This window comes from Dendropsophus ebraccatus, chromosome 10 (genome assembly GCF_027789765.1).
Source record: "Dendropsophus ebraccatus isolate aDenEbr1 chromosome 10, aDenEbr1.pat, whole genome shotgun sequence".
Taxonomy (NCBI): Eukaryota; Metazoa; Chordata; class Amphibia; order Anura; family Hylidae; genus Dendropsophus; species Dendropsophus ebraccatus.
Genome location: NC_091463.1, coordinates 59,644,412 through 59,662,578, shown reverse-complemented (window position 1 = coordinate 59,662,578; position 18,167 = coordinate 59,644,412). Strand labels below are relative to the sequence as shown.

General features: G+C 43.7%; 1 protein-coding gene across 1 annotated transcript in view; it reads right to left on the bottom strand.

Moving 5' to 3' along the window:
- The window catches only part of RADX (RPA1 related single stranded DNA binding protein, X-linked), a 46,765-nt gene extending 30,153 nt beyond the window's left edge, over positions 1–16,612 (bottom strand). Inside the window, exons 1-3 of the mRNA XM_069942947.1 lie at positions 15,991–16,612; positions 8,090–8,232; positions 5,524–5,716 (exon numbers count right to left, since the gene is read on the bottom strand). Of these exons, the coding sequence (XP_069799048.1) occupies positions 5,524–5,716; positions 8,090–8,232; positions 15,991–16,540 (886 nt within the window). The 5' untranslated portion in view covers positions 16,541–16,612. The remainder of the gene's footprint in view (positions 1–5,523; positions 5,717–8,089; positions 8,233–15,990) is intronic.
- Between the last annotated feature and the right edge of the window lie 1,555 nt (positions 16,613–18,167).

Sequence of the window (18,167 nt, the reverse complement as noted above, 5' to 3'; positions counted from 1 at the left end):
AGTTTTTATTAATAAATATCCCCATGATAGAAGAAAAGACTGCTCAGAAATGTGGTTTAAGTATCACAATATGAGTTCAGCCAGTTTTAGGCGGCAGATCATATTAGCGCATTGTGAGGCGTCTCACCCAGGCGGTTTGCAGCCTGCCCCTTCCTAGTAATAAGGCCCTTGACTCATCCATCAGTCTATGACAAGTAATTTGCTTAGTTCATGCAGGGAAACAGAAACAAATCCTATCTGCTTGTCAACAGGCGATAGTTCATGGGCAGAGGATGGGGGACCTCAGAATTACCGCATCTGATCAGTGTGCAACAGCAAAATGGTGTGACCCCCAACAACAAGATATGCTGCTCATGGATTTATGCTATTAACCAAACATGTCTCCTGGAATCCCGGACAGAGAAGCTCACTGGAGGATTTTTGTTCAAAAGTGATAATGGGAAAAAAGGCAGATTTTTGTAAATTCAAACAGCTTGGTTTTGGAAATGTGCATCAAATAAACATAATGTCAAACTTAGGAATCATCTAGTGGCAGCTCAGGAGGCCAGTGCTCATCTTACACCAGCCATAGCCTTCACCAAGAGCTGCAAGCATGTGCAGAGGATGATATCATGCCTCAGCATGTGCGATTACAGCCATGACACCAAGTCTAGTTGTCCAGATCTACACGCCCAGGTGCTGCACACTAGCACACAGCAGAATTATGCACATTATAAGTAGAGGTATTGTGTGTTGCTGGTTAGTGTTGATTTCACAACAATATTGTGTAGAGACGAATGGTTCATTACCAAGACTTCTGGAAGTTTTAAGGCCAGTTTCACACATACCGCATCACAGCAGATTTCACAATGCGAATTATGCAGTGAAATACACTGCGAGAATGTAGCCCCTGCCCACATAACCCACCACTGCCAGACATATACATTACTTGTCCGCTCTCCTTGCTGCTCCCCGGACACTGCCGTCCTGCTCAGCCAATCAGTGCACTGTCCCGCTGCAGCCACTGATTGGCTGAGTGGGACAGCAGTGACGGGGGAGCCGGAGCGAGTACAAGTGATGTAGTCGCAGCTGCTGACTTAAAGTGACACTGTCACCCCCTATTTGCATTTCTACTGCTCTCCACAGGTGTAAAGGGTAAATGTTACAGCTTTCATTACTTATTTTATATCACACCTCATGGTGCTTGTTCTGGTAAAAAGTCCTTTTTATCACCTGTGGATTGGTATATGTGGGCGGAGCCTCGCGCCCTATGTGCCACATTGCTCCGCCGCTAGCGCCACTTAGCCGCCCTTATTTGTGGAGTCATCGCTGCATAGGCCCTGCCCCCTCAGCAGCCATTGGAAGGGCCAGCCTAAAGCTTTAGGTCCCACCCCCCTAGATTGTCCCACACCAATGGCCACGGATGGGGCAGGGCTTGTGTGGCAATGACGTCACGGATAGGCGGGGCTGCGTGGTGCTGGGGCGGAGCAATGTGGCCCATAGGGCACGAGGCCCCGCCCACATATCAATCCACAGGTGATAAAAACGACTTTTTACCAGAACAAGCACCATGAAGTGTGATATAAAATAAGTAATGAAAGCTGTAACATTTACCCTTTACACCTGTCAATTTAAGTAGGCTATGGCTAACAGAACTGAACATTACAGCGGATTTTTCTGCAGAAATTTATATGTACTGTATCGCAGCAGATCTGTGAGTTTCAATGCGAAATCCGGTGCAGCATTGTAGCCACTGTCTACTCAACTCATTAGCTGCTTGGCTTTAAACAAGCTAATACTTTATCTGCCCACACTCCCACCTGCTTCCCTGACTCCCTGGTCACAGACATCCCGACAGTGACCCAGGATTTAGAGAAGCAGGAGTGAGCACAGACAGGTAATGTATTTGCACGGCAGCTATAACAGTGTGGCCCTTTAACTGTATGTTCTCTGAATCAGGAGTAGGGATGTCACGATACCAGAATTTTGAGTTCGATACCGATACCATCTTTTTTTTTCCGATACTCAATACCATTTCGATACTTTTGAAAAAAAGCACTTAAAATACAAATATAATGACATCCCCCCCCCCCTCACCCAGACTGTGGGTATGATGCCCCCATGCACCACATTTTTATTTATGTGACTTTTTGATCACTTTTTTTGTTACTTTTAATAGTTCGGACTATTCCGCATGCAATGATGCCAAATGTTTATTTTTTGACATGAATAAAAGGGAAAGGCGGGGATTATTAGAACTTTTATTCTGAAATTTTTTTAATTGTCATCTGCCACATAGGGGTTTTCGCCTTCCCCTGGATCAGCACAGTAGGATTTCCCTTGTACCTCCCAGCATACCTTCTTGTGCACTACAACTCCCAGCATACCTCCGTGTCCACAAAGAGGTATGGTGGGGTTGTAGTACACAAGAAGGTATGCTGGGAGGTACAGTGGTGCAGCAGCAGCCTTCCAACACAACAACTCCCAGCATACATCTTTGTGCACAAGAAGGTATGCTGGGAGTTGTAGTGCACAGAGGTATCCTGGGGGTTGTTGTGGTGTCAGGAGGCTGCTGCTGCACAACTGCAACTCCCAGCATACCTTCTTGTGCACTACAACTCCCAGCATATCTTCTTGTGCACAAAGAGGTATGCTGGGGGTTGTAATGCACAAAGAGGTATGCTGGGAGTTGTTGTGATGGGAGGCTGCTGCTGCACAACTACAACTCCCAACATATTTCCTTGTTTGTTATAACTCCCAGCATACCTTCTTGTGCACTACAACCCCCAGCATACCTCCTTGTGCACAAGAAGATATGCTGGGAGTTGTAGTGCACAAGAAGGTATGCTGGGAGTTGTAGTGGACAAGGAGATATGCTGGGAGTTGTGTCGGAAGGCTGCTGCTGCACAACTGCAACTCCCAACATCTTCTTGTGCACTAGAACCCCCAGCATACCTCTTTGTGCAAAGAGGTACGCTGAGAGTTGTAGTGCACTAGAAGGTATGGTGAGAGTTGTAGTTGTGCAGCAGCAGCCTCCCGATCCCAGCATATCTCCGTGCACTACAACTCCTAGCATACCTTCTTGTGCACAAGCAGGTATGCTGGGAGGGGACTGGCCGGTGTGAGGGACCGCAAAGTGCAGCGGCGGATCCCGGGGGACGGAGGGGAGGGGTGGATGAAGGGATGGACTGGCGGTGCAGAGGTGGCTGCCGGGGCTGACAATGGGGGGCAGGACTGGAAGGACGCAGCCGCGGCGGGGGAATAGTTAAATAACTGCCACCCGTAATATTGCGGGCTGCAGTCATTAGCAGTGGGGGCCGCTCCATATACAGCATACTTCTGCTGCATATGGAGTGGCTCTGGGGGGGGGGGGGGGTTAAATGCCGCTGTCAGTTGTGGCAGCGGCATCTACCCTGTAAAATAGCCGGCACTAGCGATTGCTGTGTGCCGGTTATTTGAAGTTGGCGCCACCGGGAGCGGAGAGCGCGCGGGCGGAGGAGGGGACACCAGGGGGCGGCACACAGAGAACACGGCCGGCGCTCAGCTAGCTGCCGGCCGTGGTCTCTGCGCTGTACTTTATATTAAGCTGCGCTATTATGCAGCTTAACATAAAGTATTGATACCAGGAAATCCTGGTACCGAACCGTTTTTCTGCCCGAAATATCGATAGTAGTATCGATATTTCGGTGCATCGTGCAACACTAATCAGGAGCGCATACAGGTAAACGCGGTGACGTGTTTGATCACTCCTGTAGCTGGATGCAGCTACAAGAGGCCGCTTTCTCCCCCCGCCCCCCCAAATTGCTGCCGGGCACGAGTGAAGTCCCTCATTCATTTGCCGAGCAGGAAGGGAGAAGCCGAAGCAGTATGGCTTTTTTTCCCCCTCTTCAGTTTTTACAGTCAATAAATACTGATTGTTTCCTCGAGCCTCCTGAAAGACTTCCTGATCAGTATTTCCTGACCATAAAATCTGACAGACGTGTGCATGCGGTCTAAAGGGGTATTCTGAGCTGTGAAAATTACCTGCTCAGCCTGCTGAAAAACATGAAACTCCTGATGCCATGCTCCTGCAACTGGTCCTATGTTTAGGGCTGGTGTCCCCTGCCTTAGTTTATGATATGCTCAGCAGTCACTCAGATCAGGTTTTTAGATAACAAGTTTTTAAAATACACTTTTGCACTTCTATCAATGGGTGGTGTAGAAAACCAAAGACAAAAAAGCAAACCAAACTGCACTACAATATGAAAAACATAGCAGCATGGTTAAGAGGCCACCTTATAAGAAGTCATAAATGTCTGGTGCCACTTATCCTAGAAATACATATAGTCAAAAAATGCCATTAAGGGTGCGTTTACACGTACAGGATCCGCAGCAGATTTGATGCTGTGTTAAGTTATTTAGGTGAAAGCTGCTGCGGATCTGGTACGTGTGAACGAACCCTAAAAGGATTTACTGGGTAAGAAAGATTGCCAGTCCCTCCTAAGGCTGTGCATTTTTTATTGCTTTTTGCAGTGATTTCGCCAAAAAAAAAAAACGCATAAAAAACGCAGAGGGTGAACAAAGCCTTAGTAGAGACCGGCAATCAATCACTGATTGGAGGGGTGCCAACACCAGGCGATTGGTGGCCTACCCTGAGGCAACTTTATTGGTCATTTTTGCCCAGAAAACTACTTTAAATGGGCACTCTCATTTTTAAATTGGTTTCAAACCCCATCCATTTGGTAGAAATGCACACTAAACGTAGTATTATCTTCCCACCATCCTGTGCCATGTACAAAGAAAGAGGAGAGAGAAGTACTCAGTTGTGTGCTTCTCAGTGTTCATTAAAGAGTAACTGTCGTATTTTTTTTTTGCAGAAATCAATAGTCCAGGCGATTTTAAGAAACTTTGTAATTGGGTTTATTAGCCAAATCTGCCATTATCTGCATGTAAAAAGCCTTTTCCCAGGTCCCCCCCTCCTTTCTCTTTTTCATCCACTCTGAAAAATCTGAAAATTGTGACTTGTTGCAGGAGTCGTACCCTGTCTGTTCTAGGGAGAGGGGAGGGGGTAGGAGGAAGGAGGGAGTTAGCCGGCAGCAGAAAGCAGATAACAGAGGATTACAGGCACGGAGCTGGGTGACAGCTGTAATCCGAGCTCAGACAGGTCACTGGTGACTGTCCCAGGAGATATCCCGTGAGGGATTTGTAGATTAACTCTTTGTTGTCCTGTTTTGGTCTTTTCTTTAGCTCTCTCCATAGGAGAACAATGAAGACAGGGGGGAGAGCTTCAAACTGCTTTTTCATGATAAAAATGCATTTTTCGGATAATAAACCCAATTACAAAGTTTCTTAAAATCGCCTGGACTATTGATTTCTGCAAAAAAAAAATTCACGACAGTGACACTTTAAAGCTGTCAGGCGGGGTCTGGAACAATCAAAACCTTTGAAATATCTTTAGAACAGGTAAAAAATTTTAAATATACCTTAAATCATATAAAAACTTGATATTTCATTTTGCAGTATTAATTTACACTGACATATTTAATTGAGGCAGAAATACATTACCAAGGGAAGGCAGTCTCTTCACCTGCGAATCCATTGGAGTTGGGTGTGTTTTGCAGCCATAACGCTTCTTTAGAGCATACTGTTGCAGTAAGACTACACTGCCAACCTGCAGTGAATTGTACCATTCTGGACAAAGGGCATTCCAAAGCACAAGAGACATCAGACCAGAGTGATCAGCAACCTCGAAATAAGCCTAGACACAAATAAATCAATATCTTAATCTACAATCAAGAAAACCTGATAACTTTCAATCTTACTTAAATGTGTGCCTGTTAAGACAACCCCCACCAGCAAATATATAGTTAATGCTTGCCTTATGTATGCTGCTGATTTAGATTTTAAAGAGGTTGTCCACGATAAATTGATAATTGCGGATCGTGCTGGTAGCATGTGAGTGAAGTATCCTTACCTGTCCCGCTCCCCCGGCGCTGCCAGACCTCAGGATGCCCATTCTCCGCTGCTCTCAGTGTTTTGGAAAGACCCAGTGACGTCAGTTCAGAAATGGCAGGTCAGCATAGAACTTATACTGTTTATGCAGACCGCCCATTTCCAAAGGGAGATGGACGTCACCATATGTGTACAAAACAGTAAAAGCGGTGGAGAACGGGCGGCCTGAGATCCGGCAGCAGCAGGGGAGCGGGACACTCACTAACATGTCCCCACAGCCCTGACAGAATCCGCAATTATGTTTATCCCAGACAACCCCTTTATTATTGCAGCTCCATCAGTCCATTTAGTGCCCCACTGTTCTGCTCATGCTCTGAACTGGTGGACAAGCCTTTTTTTTTTTTCTAATTAATGACATTTGCCTTAGGCCAAAAGAACAGTTAGGCTGGGTTCACACTGCGTTTTTGCAATCAGTTTTTTTCATCCGTTTTTTGAAAAAAACGGATACATTTGTGTGCATCCGTTTTTCCATTGACTTCCATTGTAAAAAAAAAAAAAACGGCTCAAAACGGATCAATTTTTTTGACGGACACAAAAACGTGGCTGACACTACTTTTGTGTCCGTTAAAAAAAAAAACGGATCCATTTTGATCCGTTTTTTTTACAATGGAAGTCAATGGAAAAACGGATGCACACAAATGCATCAGTTTTTTTCATCCGTTTTTCATCAGTTTTTTGCAAAAAACTGATAAAAAAAACGGATTGCAAAAACACAGTGTGAACCCAGCCTTAGTTTACTCAGGGGTGTGTACGACTGCCAGCCAACCAGTACTCATATTAACTAGGACAGTGCAGAGCAGAAGGAAAAAAGACATCCCTTTCTGCATTTGGTCTCTTTTCTGCTGTAACTATTGTGTTTCCTGAAAAAAAGACAGTGCTTTATGTTAATTTTTGCTCCCAAAGAGGCACTATGTCTTATTTTCAGTGATTGTCTTATTTCTGTCATCCCCGGCCTCCTCCCCCCTGCGTCGACGGCTGTCAAGGGGATCAGGTGACTGATTAGGCAGCTAACCACCCACTCGACCTAGCATCCACACGACCTCGGTCGAGTGGGTGGTTAGTGTCCTAACTTTCGAGGGTAGCCTTATTTTAGGCTAGTTGATAGGCTAGCTGGGGTGTCTTATTTTAGAAGGATGTTTTTTTTTTTTTTTTTCTTTGGAGAAACACAGAAAGACCAAATGGCCTTAGTGATGAAGCCTCGACTGCAATTTTCTAGTCAGCGAAACACCTAGTGGCAGAATTTATAGCATTGTATTTCATATAGAAAACAGGCAGTAAAAGAAAGTTAACTGCAAAGATGTAGTAGATCACCTTAGCTGTTTATTTAACATTGTCTATTGGTAATGACAGTGCCAATTTAAAGTGTACCTGTCATTATAAAAAAAAAATTGACACGTCAAAAGTTTTGATCAGTCTGGGTCTGAGTGTTCAGACCCGTACTGATCAGGAGATAGAGCGGGTAGAGGACCGCAGCTGCAGCGTATCCACTCTTTTCTCTGAATTAATTATAAGCCCTACTCTATTTTTTAAAGTCGGACTTATAATGTGCTCCTATGGAGCAGACGCCCTGCAGCTGCGGTCCTCTCCCTGTTCTATGTCCCGATTGGTACGGGTAGAACAGGTACACTTTAAAGGAAACCTTACACTAGGTTTATGCTACCTTAAATTACAGCAGGATAAACTAGCGACAAGCATGTTGAACAGAGCTAATAATTATTACTTACATTATTTTGTTCAGTCATTCTGAGAGACTTGTATGTTATACACTTCTATTCTTTACTGAAAAATCTGCAATCACCCAACTTGTATGTCATTTTAGTGTTGTGCAATTTATAAACTGTGTTGGGAGTCTATGAAGCAAATTGATAATACACTGCAGATTTTAAAATCCACAACCCGTTCATTACTACTATGATTTCCACAATTAAAAGCATTGGATTAACACAAGTGAATAACAGTAGGGCAAATCCAGCTGCGGATCCGCTGACCAATCTGCAGCATAAATCAGCCGCAAATTTCTGCAGCATAATATCAAGTACAAAGGTTTCTTGTAGGCCTTGGTAATGCTTCTTCAAAAAAAAAACTAAATCATGATGGTTAAAACTCATTATCTATTTACTTGGTAAGGGTATTCAATTCTCTTCTCGGCTTTGCCAAAATAGTGAAGTCTGGATTTGCGCATGACCCGTACACGGAGTGGAGGGAAGGCGATTTTAGACAGCCCCATCATTTCCAGCTTTTGTAATGAACAGACTTTGGTGACTGTAAGGAAACAGAAAATGAGACATTAGTCATAGCAAACAAAGCTTCAAACAAAGGCCGACTCTATAAAAGCACATATCTGGGCGGAATAAGAGGAAACCGCAACAGCTGTCAGGACTTCTAGAGAGATCAGCACAGGAATCTATGTCCTTCCCAATCATCTTGTCTCCATCCAAGCCACGATGTTACATAAGATACAATTCACACTGCTGCTAATAAGCTTCACTAATGGAGTAAAGACCTCCAATATACTGCATGTACCAATGACCGTCCCATCAGCAATCTACCGCCCCCAGAGCACCAATCTGGCCCGCCCACTCCACTCATAATGATTAGAAGTGGCGGGCCAGCCAGGGTTAGATTGGCGTTCTGGGGGAAGGGGAGCTATCAGCAGCTCAGATTAATCTAACCTACTAATCCGTGCAGCAGGTGGATATGGCATAGGCTGTATCCCAGTTTTCCAGGCGTTCCTTAGGCTGTATCCACCCGCTGCACGCAGCCGGCAGTCAGCGGGAGTCAGATGCCGAGATTTCTGGTTCATACGATCCAGAAATCCGGCAGGTTCGCTCATCTCTAGTGGTCCTGTGGTGGGCTCTGCTTGAAGTTGTGCCTGTCCCATAGACTCAACAATATTCTCCACCATAAGCCCAAAGAATTGACATAGCTGTATCCATGTGTTCCAGGAGGTACCTGGGTGGTATCCTCTGGCAGCCTGAGGGAGATGAGGGCAGATCAGTGTTGCTTCGTACAAAGCAAAAGGTATCTGGTTCTCTCACCTCTAACTATGATGCCGGGAGCATTTCAACTGTTTACATCTTCGCTGCACTGTATGGACACAGCTGTGCAGTTCTGCTTTTAATTAAATTTTTTATTAATATTATATCTATATTCAGTGACTGAACTGTTGGCCTTTTTCAACAGTGATGGAGGCGGGGGGGGGGGGGGGAACTAATCCAAAGGGGGGGGGGGCATAGACATCTAAGTTATGATGCATTTTCCACCCACGTTTTCTTCTCAGATGTATAATGGATTTCCATGCAGCACTCCAAACTCTACTCCAGGAATAGGTGGGACTTGGCTAGTGTAGTAGGAGCTTGTGCCTGTTTTAACCCTCCATAACATCTTAATGCTAACTATGTACAGCATCATTTACACAGGAACAGTTTTACCAGCTTTGTAGTTGAAATCTACAAAAAAAAAAAGTTTCAGTAGCTCCTATCCCCATATCTTAGAGTGAAAGTAAAAATAGTTGGCTCTGCTTGGAATCTGTACATGGGTAATTAAAAAAACACTGCCACATGAACCCCCATAGGTTAAGGGTCCCCCTGATCCTTTGTTTTTAGGACTGGTGGGACTCAGAGGTCAGTCCCCAGGATCACAATGTTACCATGTATACTAGTGATCATGCATTTCATTTATCTTCGGTTTATTTTTTGTTGGTACCAATCTGTAAAATGTCCCTTGATCTGCAGTCCAGTAAGATGGCAACTGCAGTGTCATGAACAGTTTATTCATAGGAAAAAATAAATGTACCAGTGTCCCTTCAGAATGATAGAACTGATAATGTAGACGCATCAAAACAGGTACCAGTGGAGGAAAGCAACTTTACTCATAGTGTGAATATACAGGAATCCCACATCCTGGGCTGACATCACTATATGTGTGAAATGAGCGTATAAGCAGTAATGTAAGATACATTACACAAGAAAATGGCACTTTTGAGCACTTCACTGGGATTTTTCGCAGTCTGGTGGACCAGCTGGAGTTAGTATTAGCATATACTGGTTTGTGAGTTGATAAACATTGCATTATGTTGGCAAAAATAGAATTAAAGACAAAAATTCAAATGGATTCAAGCGGGATTGACAATATAAAGGGAGGACTTGTACTTCTTTTATGTTGGAACCTCTTCTGGATTTGGCAGAAAAACTGCAGTGGCAGTTTTCCCAAAATAAGCTGTGTGTGTTTGCAGCCTAAGGGCTAATGTACACATCCGTGCACAGACAGTGTCCTGTGGAGCAGACCTCGGAGCTCTCAGTATCCCAATTAATTATGATGCCAGAAGCTCCGATACGGTTTCTGCAGACGTGTGCATTAGCCCCAACCTTAAATGCCAGAGGTATAATACCTCCACGCAGTGCAAACGCGCCCCCCTTTTCAAATTTTACAAATGAAAAAAAAAAGTGAAAAACTAACCATATTTGGTTTCACTACGTGAGTAATTGTCCAATCTGTTATTTAACAGTATGTATTGTGAACGGTGTAAGTGAAAAATTTAAACAAAATATTTAAAAAATAAAAACAAAAAAGTCCACATTGCTGTTTTTTTTTTGTCACATCATATATTAGAAAAAGAATTTTAAAAAAGATCAGAAAGTTCCATCTAATGTACACCAAAGAGGTACCATTCAAAACTACAGGTCACATGCAAATAAAGAGCCCTCCGAGATCCATTAATGAAAAAAAAGGTGATAAGTGTTAATGAAAAAATAGGACAATTTTCAGCATTTTTATTTTTTAAAGTCGTGCAAGTTAAGTACCAAAATAATACAAAAGTTACAGATACATGGGTATCATGTTGATTCTGTGGGTATAATCGGACTGACCTACAAAATGAAGATAACATGTCTGTAACCATTATATGTGCTGCACTAAACGAAAACCCCCAAATATTGCATTATTGCGCTTTCCTTGAAATTTCACGTGAATAATATTATATTTTTTTGTTTCACTCATTTTTTTTATGGCTAAATAAAAGCTGTCTTTACAAAGACCTGTACATGCAAAATAAAAAGCTCTATGGCTCTTAGAAGAAAAATAGGGAAAAACGGGATGGCTCGTGCGCCTCCGCTCTGCCCTTCCATACAGACACTGCGGGACAATGAGGCAGGCAGAATTCTGCGGCCGAATTAGCAGTTAGATGATTTACCAGTGTGTCACCTAATGTGAGCTTACCAACTACCAGCACTCACAGTAGTGATAAGCAAACCTGCCCACTAGCCATACTACAGATAAAAAAAAAATCTGAGGATGAATCTTGGATGCCACCATTTCCAATTGCTGATAAAAATCAGAGGGGGGGGGGGGGGAAGTCCAGGGCTGCGTAAACTTGCAAAAAATCTATATTTATTTAATTATTAAACCTTTCTAACATTGTCAAATCAGGTATAATATTTATTACAAAATACATAGGTTATAAAAGCACTATTCCTTGTGGAAAAACTTTATTTTCATCATGTCAAAAAAAAAAAAAAAAAAAAAATCACAATATTGCTACTATTTGCAAGTTTATTGGCAGAAGAACAGGCCTGTTTAGTATTTTTAAGCTGGTGTTGAAGTCGCAACACAAAATCTACATGAAAAATCTTAAAATACTTTGGGTTAATGTCAGGAACTAATAGTAAAAGTCCGCCCCATGCCCCTTTTACAAATCCAATAAATGTGATGTAAGTGTGAAGCTACTGAAAATGTAATGTAAAGGTTTCACAGCAAAATTCAGATCTATGGTAGTGCAAGATTTTCACAAGACACCAAACCTAACATCAATACAAACATTTAATATTCAAAATAAAAACACCACATTATATCATAATATAAAATATTTATTCAACACCTGTAACATAACATTACCACTTTTTGAGAACTTGTAATTATAATGTCATTTTCTATTGTTACACTGCTCATAATTGTAATGTCATTCTTATGCTGCTTGTAACTGTAATGTCATTTTCTATTCTTACACTGCTCACAGTAGTCTTTAACCCCTTCAAGACAGAGCCCTTTGATGCACAGATGTCAGGGTCAAATTAATGCAATGTTCCTCCCTGCCTTCTAAGAGCCAGAGCGCTTGTACTTTTCGACCTACAGGGCTGGTTGGGGTGTCATTTTTTGCGCCATGATCTCTACTTTTTATTACTATCATATTGGTGTGGCAAAAAAATTTTGATTGCTTTTTATAAAAAATTTTCTGATATAATTTTAAAAAGTCAGCAATCCTGGTGTCTTTTTTTCGTTTACACCGCTCACCGTGTGGGAACAATAATGTTATATATTAATAGATCAGACAATTCCGCATGCTACGATATGTGATGTTTATTTTATTTTTTAAAATATTTTATTATAATGGGCAAGGGGGTATATTAAACTTTTATTGGGGTGGGGGGGGGGTTTAAGGTTTTTTTTAATTCTTTTAAAAACCTTTTTTACTACATTTTTTTTTAACATCTTTTTTCACAGTAAAACATGCAATGATTAGATTACATGTACTGATCTATGCTATAGCATAGATCAGTGTTATCGGCGATCTACGTATAGAGCCTGCCTGAGAGCAGACTTTATTCATAAATTGACGATCCAACAGGACGGAAGTAAGAGGCTTAAACCCGCCCATCGGTACATGCGATCGGGACCCCCACAGCCCGATCACTCAGTGAAAGATGCTTGTTCCGTCACAGAGTATCTTAAACGCCGCTATCGCTATAGATCACGGCGTTTTAGGGGTTAATAAGACGCAGCTGCCTCTCATTAGCCTCAGCTGCCCGGACACTGATGTTTGCGGGACCCCTCTCTCACTGCAGCCGTCCCGCACACATCAAACCCCTTCAGTGTCAGGAACGTGCATATACGTTCCTGCTGCACTTGGTATGTGCAGCAGGAACTTATATCTACGTATTGCTGACGGGAAGGGGTTAATCTGTTATTTTAGGAAACGTAAATAAATGTCTCCAGAACCTCGACACTCGCCAGCCATCTCACCTTAAGCACACATCTAAGACAAAGCACTTGAATTGGACTAAGCGTATGTTCATGCTGAGGAGTAGGTGAGGAATTTTTAAGCTGAATCTGTACTTAATTTTATGCATATTCCGCTTGAAATTCCACCTGTAAAATATGAACAGAGCAACGTCCCATTGTGTAAAATTAGATTTCCGCTCTGTTGTTCACACGGTGGAATTTACATGCCATGACATGTCAATTCTTTGGGAGGATTCCGCTAGAGAAACCCTATAGAAGTTATTGGGGCTTTGAATTTCCACTTTCCTCTCAAATGCTGTGCCGTGCCTATTATGCCAGGGCTAAAGAGGAAATTTCAAGCAGAAAACTTGAATGCCATTATAGACATGGGCCAATGATTTAGACCAAACCGTCACTTCTATTTTTGTATTATATACTGATATCATCATGGCCACCATGCAGTACTGAGTAGGCGGTGCAGTCAGTATTTCCTCACTGGGGCTACACACTAGCTCTCACTGGATTCTACAGCATACAGAGTCTACATTACTACCCATCAGCATATCACCAGATCCTACTACTACTGTACAGAAGTGTCTGCACTGATACCCACAGGTTATCACCTATGGGTGGCAGTTAGTAATTACGTAGGAAACATAAAAAGGTCCCCACCCAGATAGGTTTTGCCATAACATGTCTATATTCTTTAGATCTATTACACAATGATAAGCAGCTGCAGAGAACACACTATCCTTATCTTTATATACAGATTTTTACTTCATCTTAAAATAACTTAGATTTTACAATTGTCAGTGCTTTCCTATCTGTGGAAAAGTTAGGCCTTCTCACACATACTTTGTGTGTGTGTTCCAGCTCTTAACCAGTCTGTTACTAGTCCCAGACTCTCCTTTCCATGAAAAACACTTCATATATACAAGATAAAAAATACTGGCGGTTCCGCTGTTGACTCCCGCCTGCCTCACTGTCATATATAGGGCACCTCCGTCTCTGCTTAAAGAATTGACATGTCTGTTTCCCACAGTGTGAGTGCACTTGTGCGATGTAAAGTTTAACCATTTGTGGGAATAAAGTTGGCATTGAATGATACAGATGTGCACCCATAACCACTTGCAAGCTGTCTGTATTTGCCTAGACCCAAAAGCCTGAACTTGCCTGGACCAAAGGTCTCAAAAGCAAGACTAATGTATGGATGAGGCCTAAGGGGAAATCTGCATCCACATATTATTGCAGATTTGCTGTGCACTTTTTTTTTGTTATTTTTAGGGTATGGCCAGGGAAGGGGTGAAAACAGAGGCCGCCGGTCACTTACCTCCCCGGTTTCAGCGCCAGGTCTCCCGTCCAGCCGCCACTTCCTTGTCTGAGCTGTGTCTCAAGCTGCAGCTTAGACTAGGAAGAAGCGGCCGAACGGGAGGACGGGGCAGCGCGATCCGGGACCCGGTGCTGGAATCGGGGAGGTAAGTGACCGGCGGCCTCTATTCTACCCCTTCCCCGAACCCAAAAATAACCCCCGCCCGGAGTACCCCTTTAGATGTATTTTTTTTATTCCCACAATCCACTTGTGAAAACAAATTTGCATAACAATATGTGAAAATTTCGGTGCAGGGGCAGAAATGCTGTATGTTTTACCCTCCCCTTTCATCTCAATGGGGAGAAGCAGTGACAAATCTGCAGGGTAAGTGGACACGATTTCACGATCCGCACCACAGGTCTCCTTCAGGCAAGAAAACGTCTGCCTTGTCCACATGAGATTATACAAAAATCCCATCTACTTTGTTGGTAGATTCATCTGCAGTGGATTGGAGGTGCAAAATTCCGCAGCATATCCATGTAGCGTGCTGTCACCCTTTACCACGCCTGAAGGATGGACACCATCAATCGATTTAATTTTTTGGAAATTGCAACATGGCCTGCATTTGGTGTTACTATGGCATCCCCCTTCCCCATATAGGGTGGTAAAAAACACCTGAAAACAACCAATATGCACATAGGCAGTTTTTCTCCAGTTATCCATAGAAAACGTGGAACCACATGATAAAGATCACATGACTTGTACTGAAAAAATTATAATACACCAGAGAAAAAATGACTATAGTAACTTACACTAAGAAATAAAAAATTATACACAGATATACAGGAAAATGCAGGCACATTTTTTTAAGGACAAAAAACACAGTGCAAAAGTTGTGCCTGGTGGAAACCTCCAGCCTCCTTTCCTCCTGGCAGCAGATAGTCCAGCAGGTCAGCTAGTAGAGCAAGAGGGCGACTTGCTGATCCTTAGCATTTACCCCACACGATACCAGAAAGAATGGTGACTACATCGCCCCCGTTGTCTGGCAGTTACATCTCATCCCATAGCCGGACATGATGCAATGCTTTAGCCACAGATGAGACAGTCAGATGGGATGGAAAGCTGCCACGTGGAAGCATCACCTTCCCTTTCATAGCTCCGAAAAAGAATTAAAGAAGTAGAATATATATATATATATATATATATATATATATATATATACATATATACACACACACACATATATATATATATATATATATATACATACACACGATAGATAGATAGATAGATAGATAGATAGATAGATAGATAGATAGATAGATAGATAGATAGATAGATAGTTCTCAGGGTTACCTTGCCTGTGGTACGGCCTAGAGAAGGGATGGGGAACCTTCGGCCCTCCAGCTGTTGCAAAATGACAGTTGCCATCATGCCTGGACAGCTTCGCTTTGGCTGTCCAGGCATGATGAGAATAGTCATTTTGCAACAGCTGGAGGTCCGAAGCTTCCCCATCCCCGGCCTAGACTATACGACAGCCGCAATGTTACCAGAAAGATAATAAGTATGTCAGTATTCCCCAGTAGTCTCCAGCTGTGCAAAGCAAGGCATGCTGGGAGTTGTAGTTCTTCCACAGCTGGAGAGCCACAAGTTTTGAATAAATTCTCTACAGACAGTCATGACGTCACATTCCAGGCTGTGACGTCACGTCTCACCGTCCACAGGGTCCCGCTGCTCCGGTGCTCGCGGCCTCCACACCTCCCCGTACGGCTCCTCGTTGTTCCAGAGCGGCAGGTAGTGCTTCCTGTCCCCGGAGAGAGGGCTGTGCGGTCCCCTGGGCACCTGCCCCCCCGGGCTCTCCCGCCGCCCCCCGGGCTCCAGCTCCTCCGCACACACCAGCCCGCTGCCCACCTTCTTCTCCAGGTAGCGGTAGGAGCAGCGGCGGATGAGGACGGAGCAGCCGCAGCGCAGCCGGTTGTCCCGCACCAGGTGTCCGAGCTCCGGGGACAGCAGCCAGGTGTCGTGCCCCGCTCCATCCCACAGGGTGACATCGTAGCTGTAGCAGGAGCTGTCCCCCAGGTATCGCTGCACGGCCAGCACCGTCAGCGGCACCGGCTCCTGCACCGCTACCCGCAGCCGCAGGGACAGCTGTTTCCGGGTGTGCTGCAGCCAGGAGCCCGGGGCCTGCCCGGCCGGGGGACTGTGGGACCGCCTGGTGGAGGGACCGGGACTCCCCGCATCAAACTCCGCGAGCGGCTCGGACATGTCCTCCCTGTCCTGTACACATAAAGCTGAATGACGGAGAAAGCCGAGCGGTGCCGCAATCTGCCCCGGCAAGTGACGTACGCGAGCACATTTGAAAACTGTACGTAAAATTTGAGTTGGCCAAACGGCGCCTAACCCTGGGTGACAGACGCCAGCAGACTGTGCTGCGAAGGAGGAGGGCGCGTGCGACGTGGGCCAAACATCTCTCACTTCCCAGATCCTAGACAGGCGGTGACGTCTACAATAACAGAAACCAATGCAGGGGGATTGGACAATGTAACTAGAACAGCAACCACGGAGCACACAGGGGACGGCACCCGCCTGCTCACAATACAGCTCATATACGGGGAATAGGCTAATGTAATGGCATTTACATTTACGGCAATTTCGTAAAACTCTTTAATACAGATGTTAATCTCTAGACAGAAGGAGGTGAGAATCTACTCCTCACCTTGTCCACAACAATTCCCCCCACAGGCTCAGTAATAGTATGGTGGCTGACATGCTCAGCTCAACTGCAATCTCCTCAAAGTATTGGTAGTTATTCTCCACTGTGCATGCAAGCAAGGGAGACTGTGCGCAACACGGACGTGGAAGGCCTGTAACGCACGCCCCCCTGGTGGGCAGTGATCATTGATGGCAAGCTCATTTTTTTAACAATTAGCAAAAAGGTCAAAGACTTTGCTGGGGGTCTTAGCTTCTGGAGCACCTCCATTCTTAACCCTTTGAGGACCAGGCCCAAAATGACCCAGTGGACCGCGCAAATTTTGATCTTAGTGTTTTCGTTTTCCCCTCCTCCCCTTCTAAGAGCTCTAGCACTCTCAGTTTTCTATCTACAAGCCATGTATGCTTGTTTTTACAGGAATAGTTGTACTTTGTAATGGCGTCATTCATTTTACCATAACATGTATGATGGAATTCCAAATATATTATTTATGAAGATATAAATAGGTGAAATCGTAAAAAAGAATGCAATATGGTAACGTTTGGGGGGTTCCTGTGTCTACGTAATGCACTATATGGTAACAGCGACATGATAGCATTATTCTATAGGTCAGTCCGAACACAAGCATATGCAGGTTACACAGATTCTCTAATGTTGTATATGTATTTTTTTATGAAATCCTTTTTTTTGCCAATTAAATATGAATAAAATGGGCCTATTGTGACGCTTATAACGGTTTTATTTTTTCACCTACGGGGCTGTATGTGGTGTCATTTTTTCCGCCATGATCTCTAGTTTTTATTAATACCATATTTGTGAAGATCGGACGTTTTGATCACTTTTTATTGATTTTTTTTAATATATAATGTAACATAAAATCGGTAATCTGCGCACTTTTTCCCCTCTTTTCGTGTACGCCCTTTACCGGTCACAATGACGCTTGTTATATTTTAATAGATCGGACAATTACGCACGCTACGGTATATTATATGTTTATCTATTTATTCATTTTTATATGTTTTATTTATATAATGGGAAAGGGGGGTGATTTAGACTTTTATTGGGGGAGGGGCTTTGGGGTAGTGTGTTAGTGTTTTGAACTTTTTTTTTTTACACTTTTGAAGTCCCTTTGGGGGACTTGTACATACAATACTTAGATTTCTACACTGATGAATGCTATGC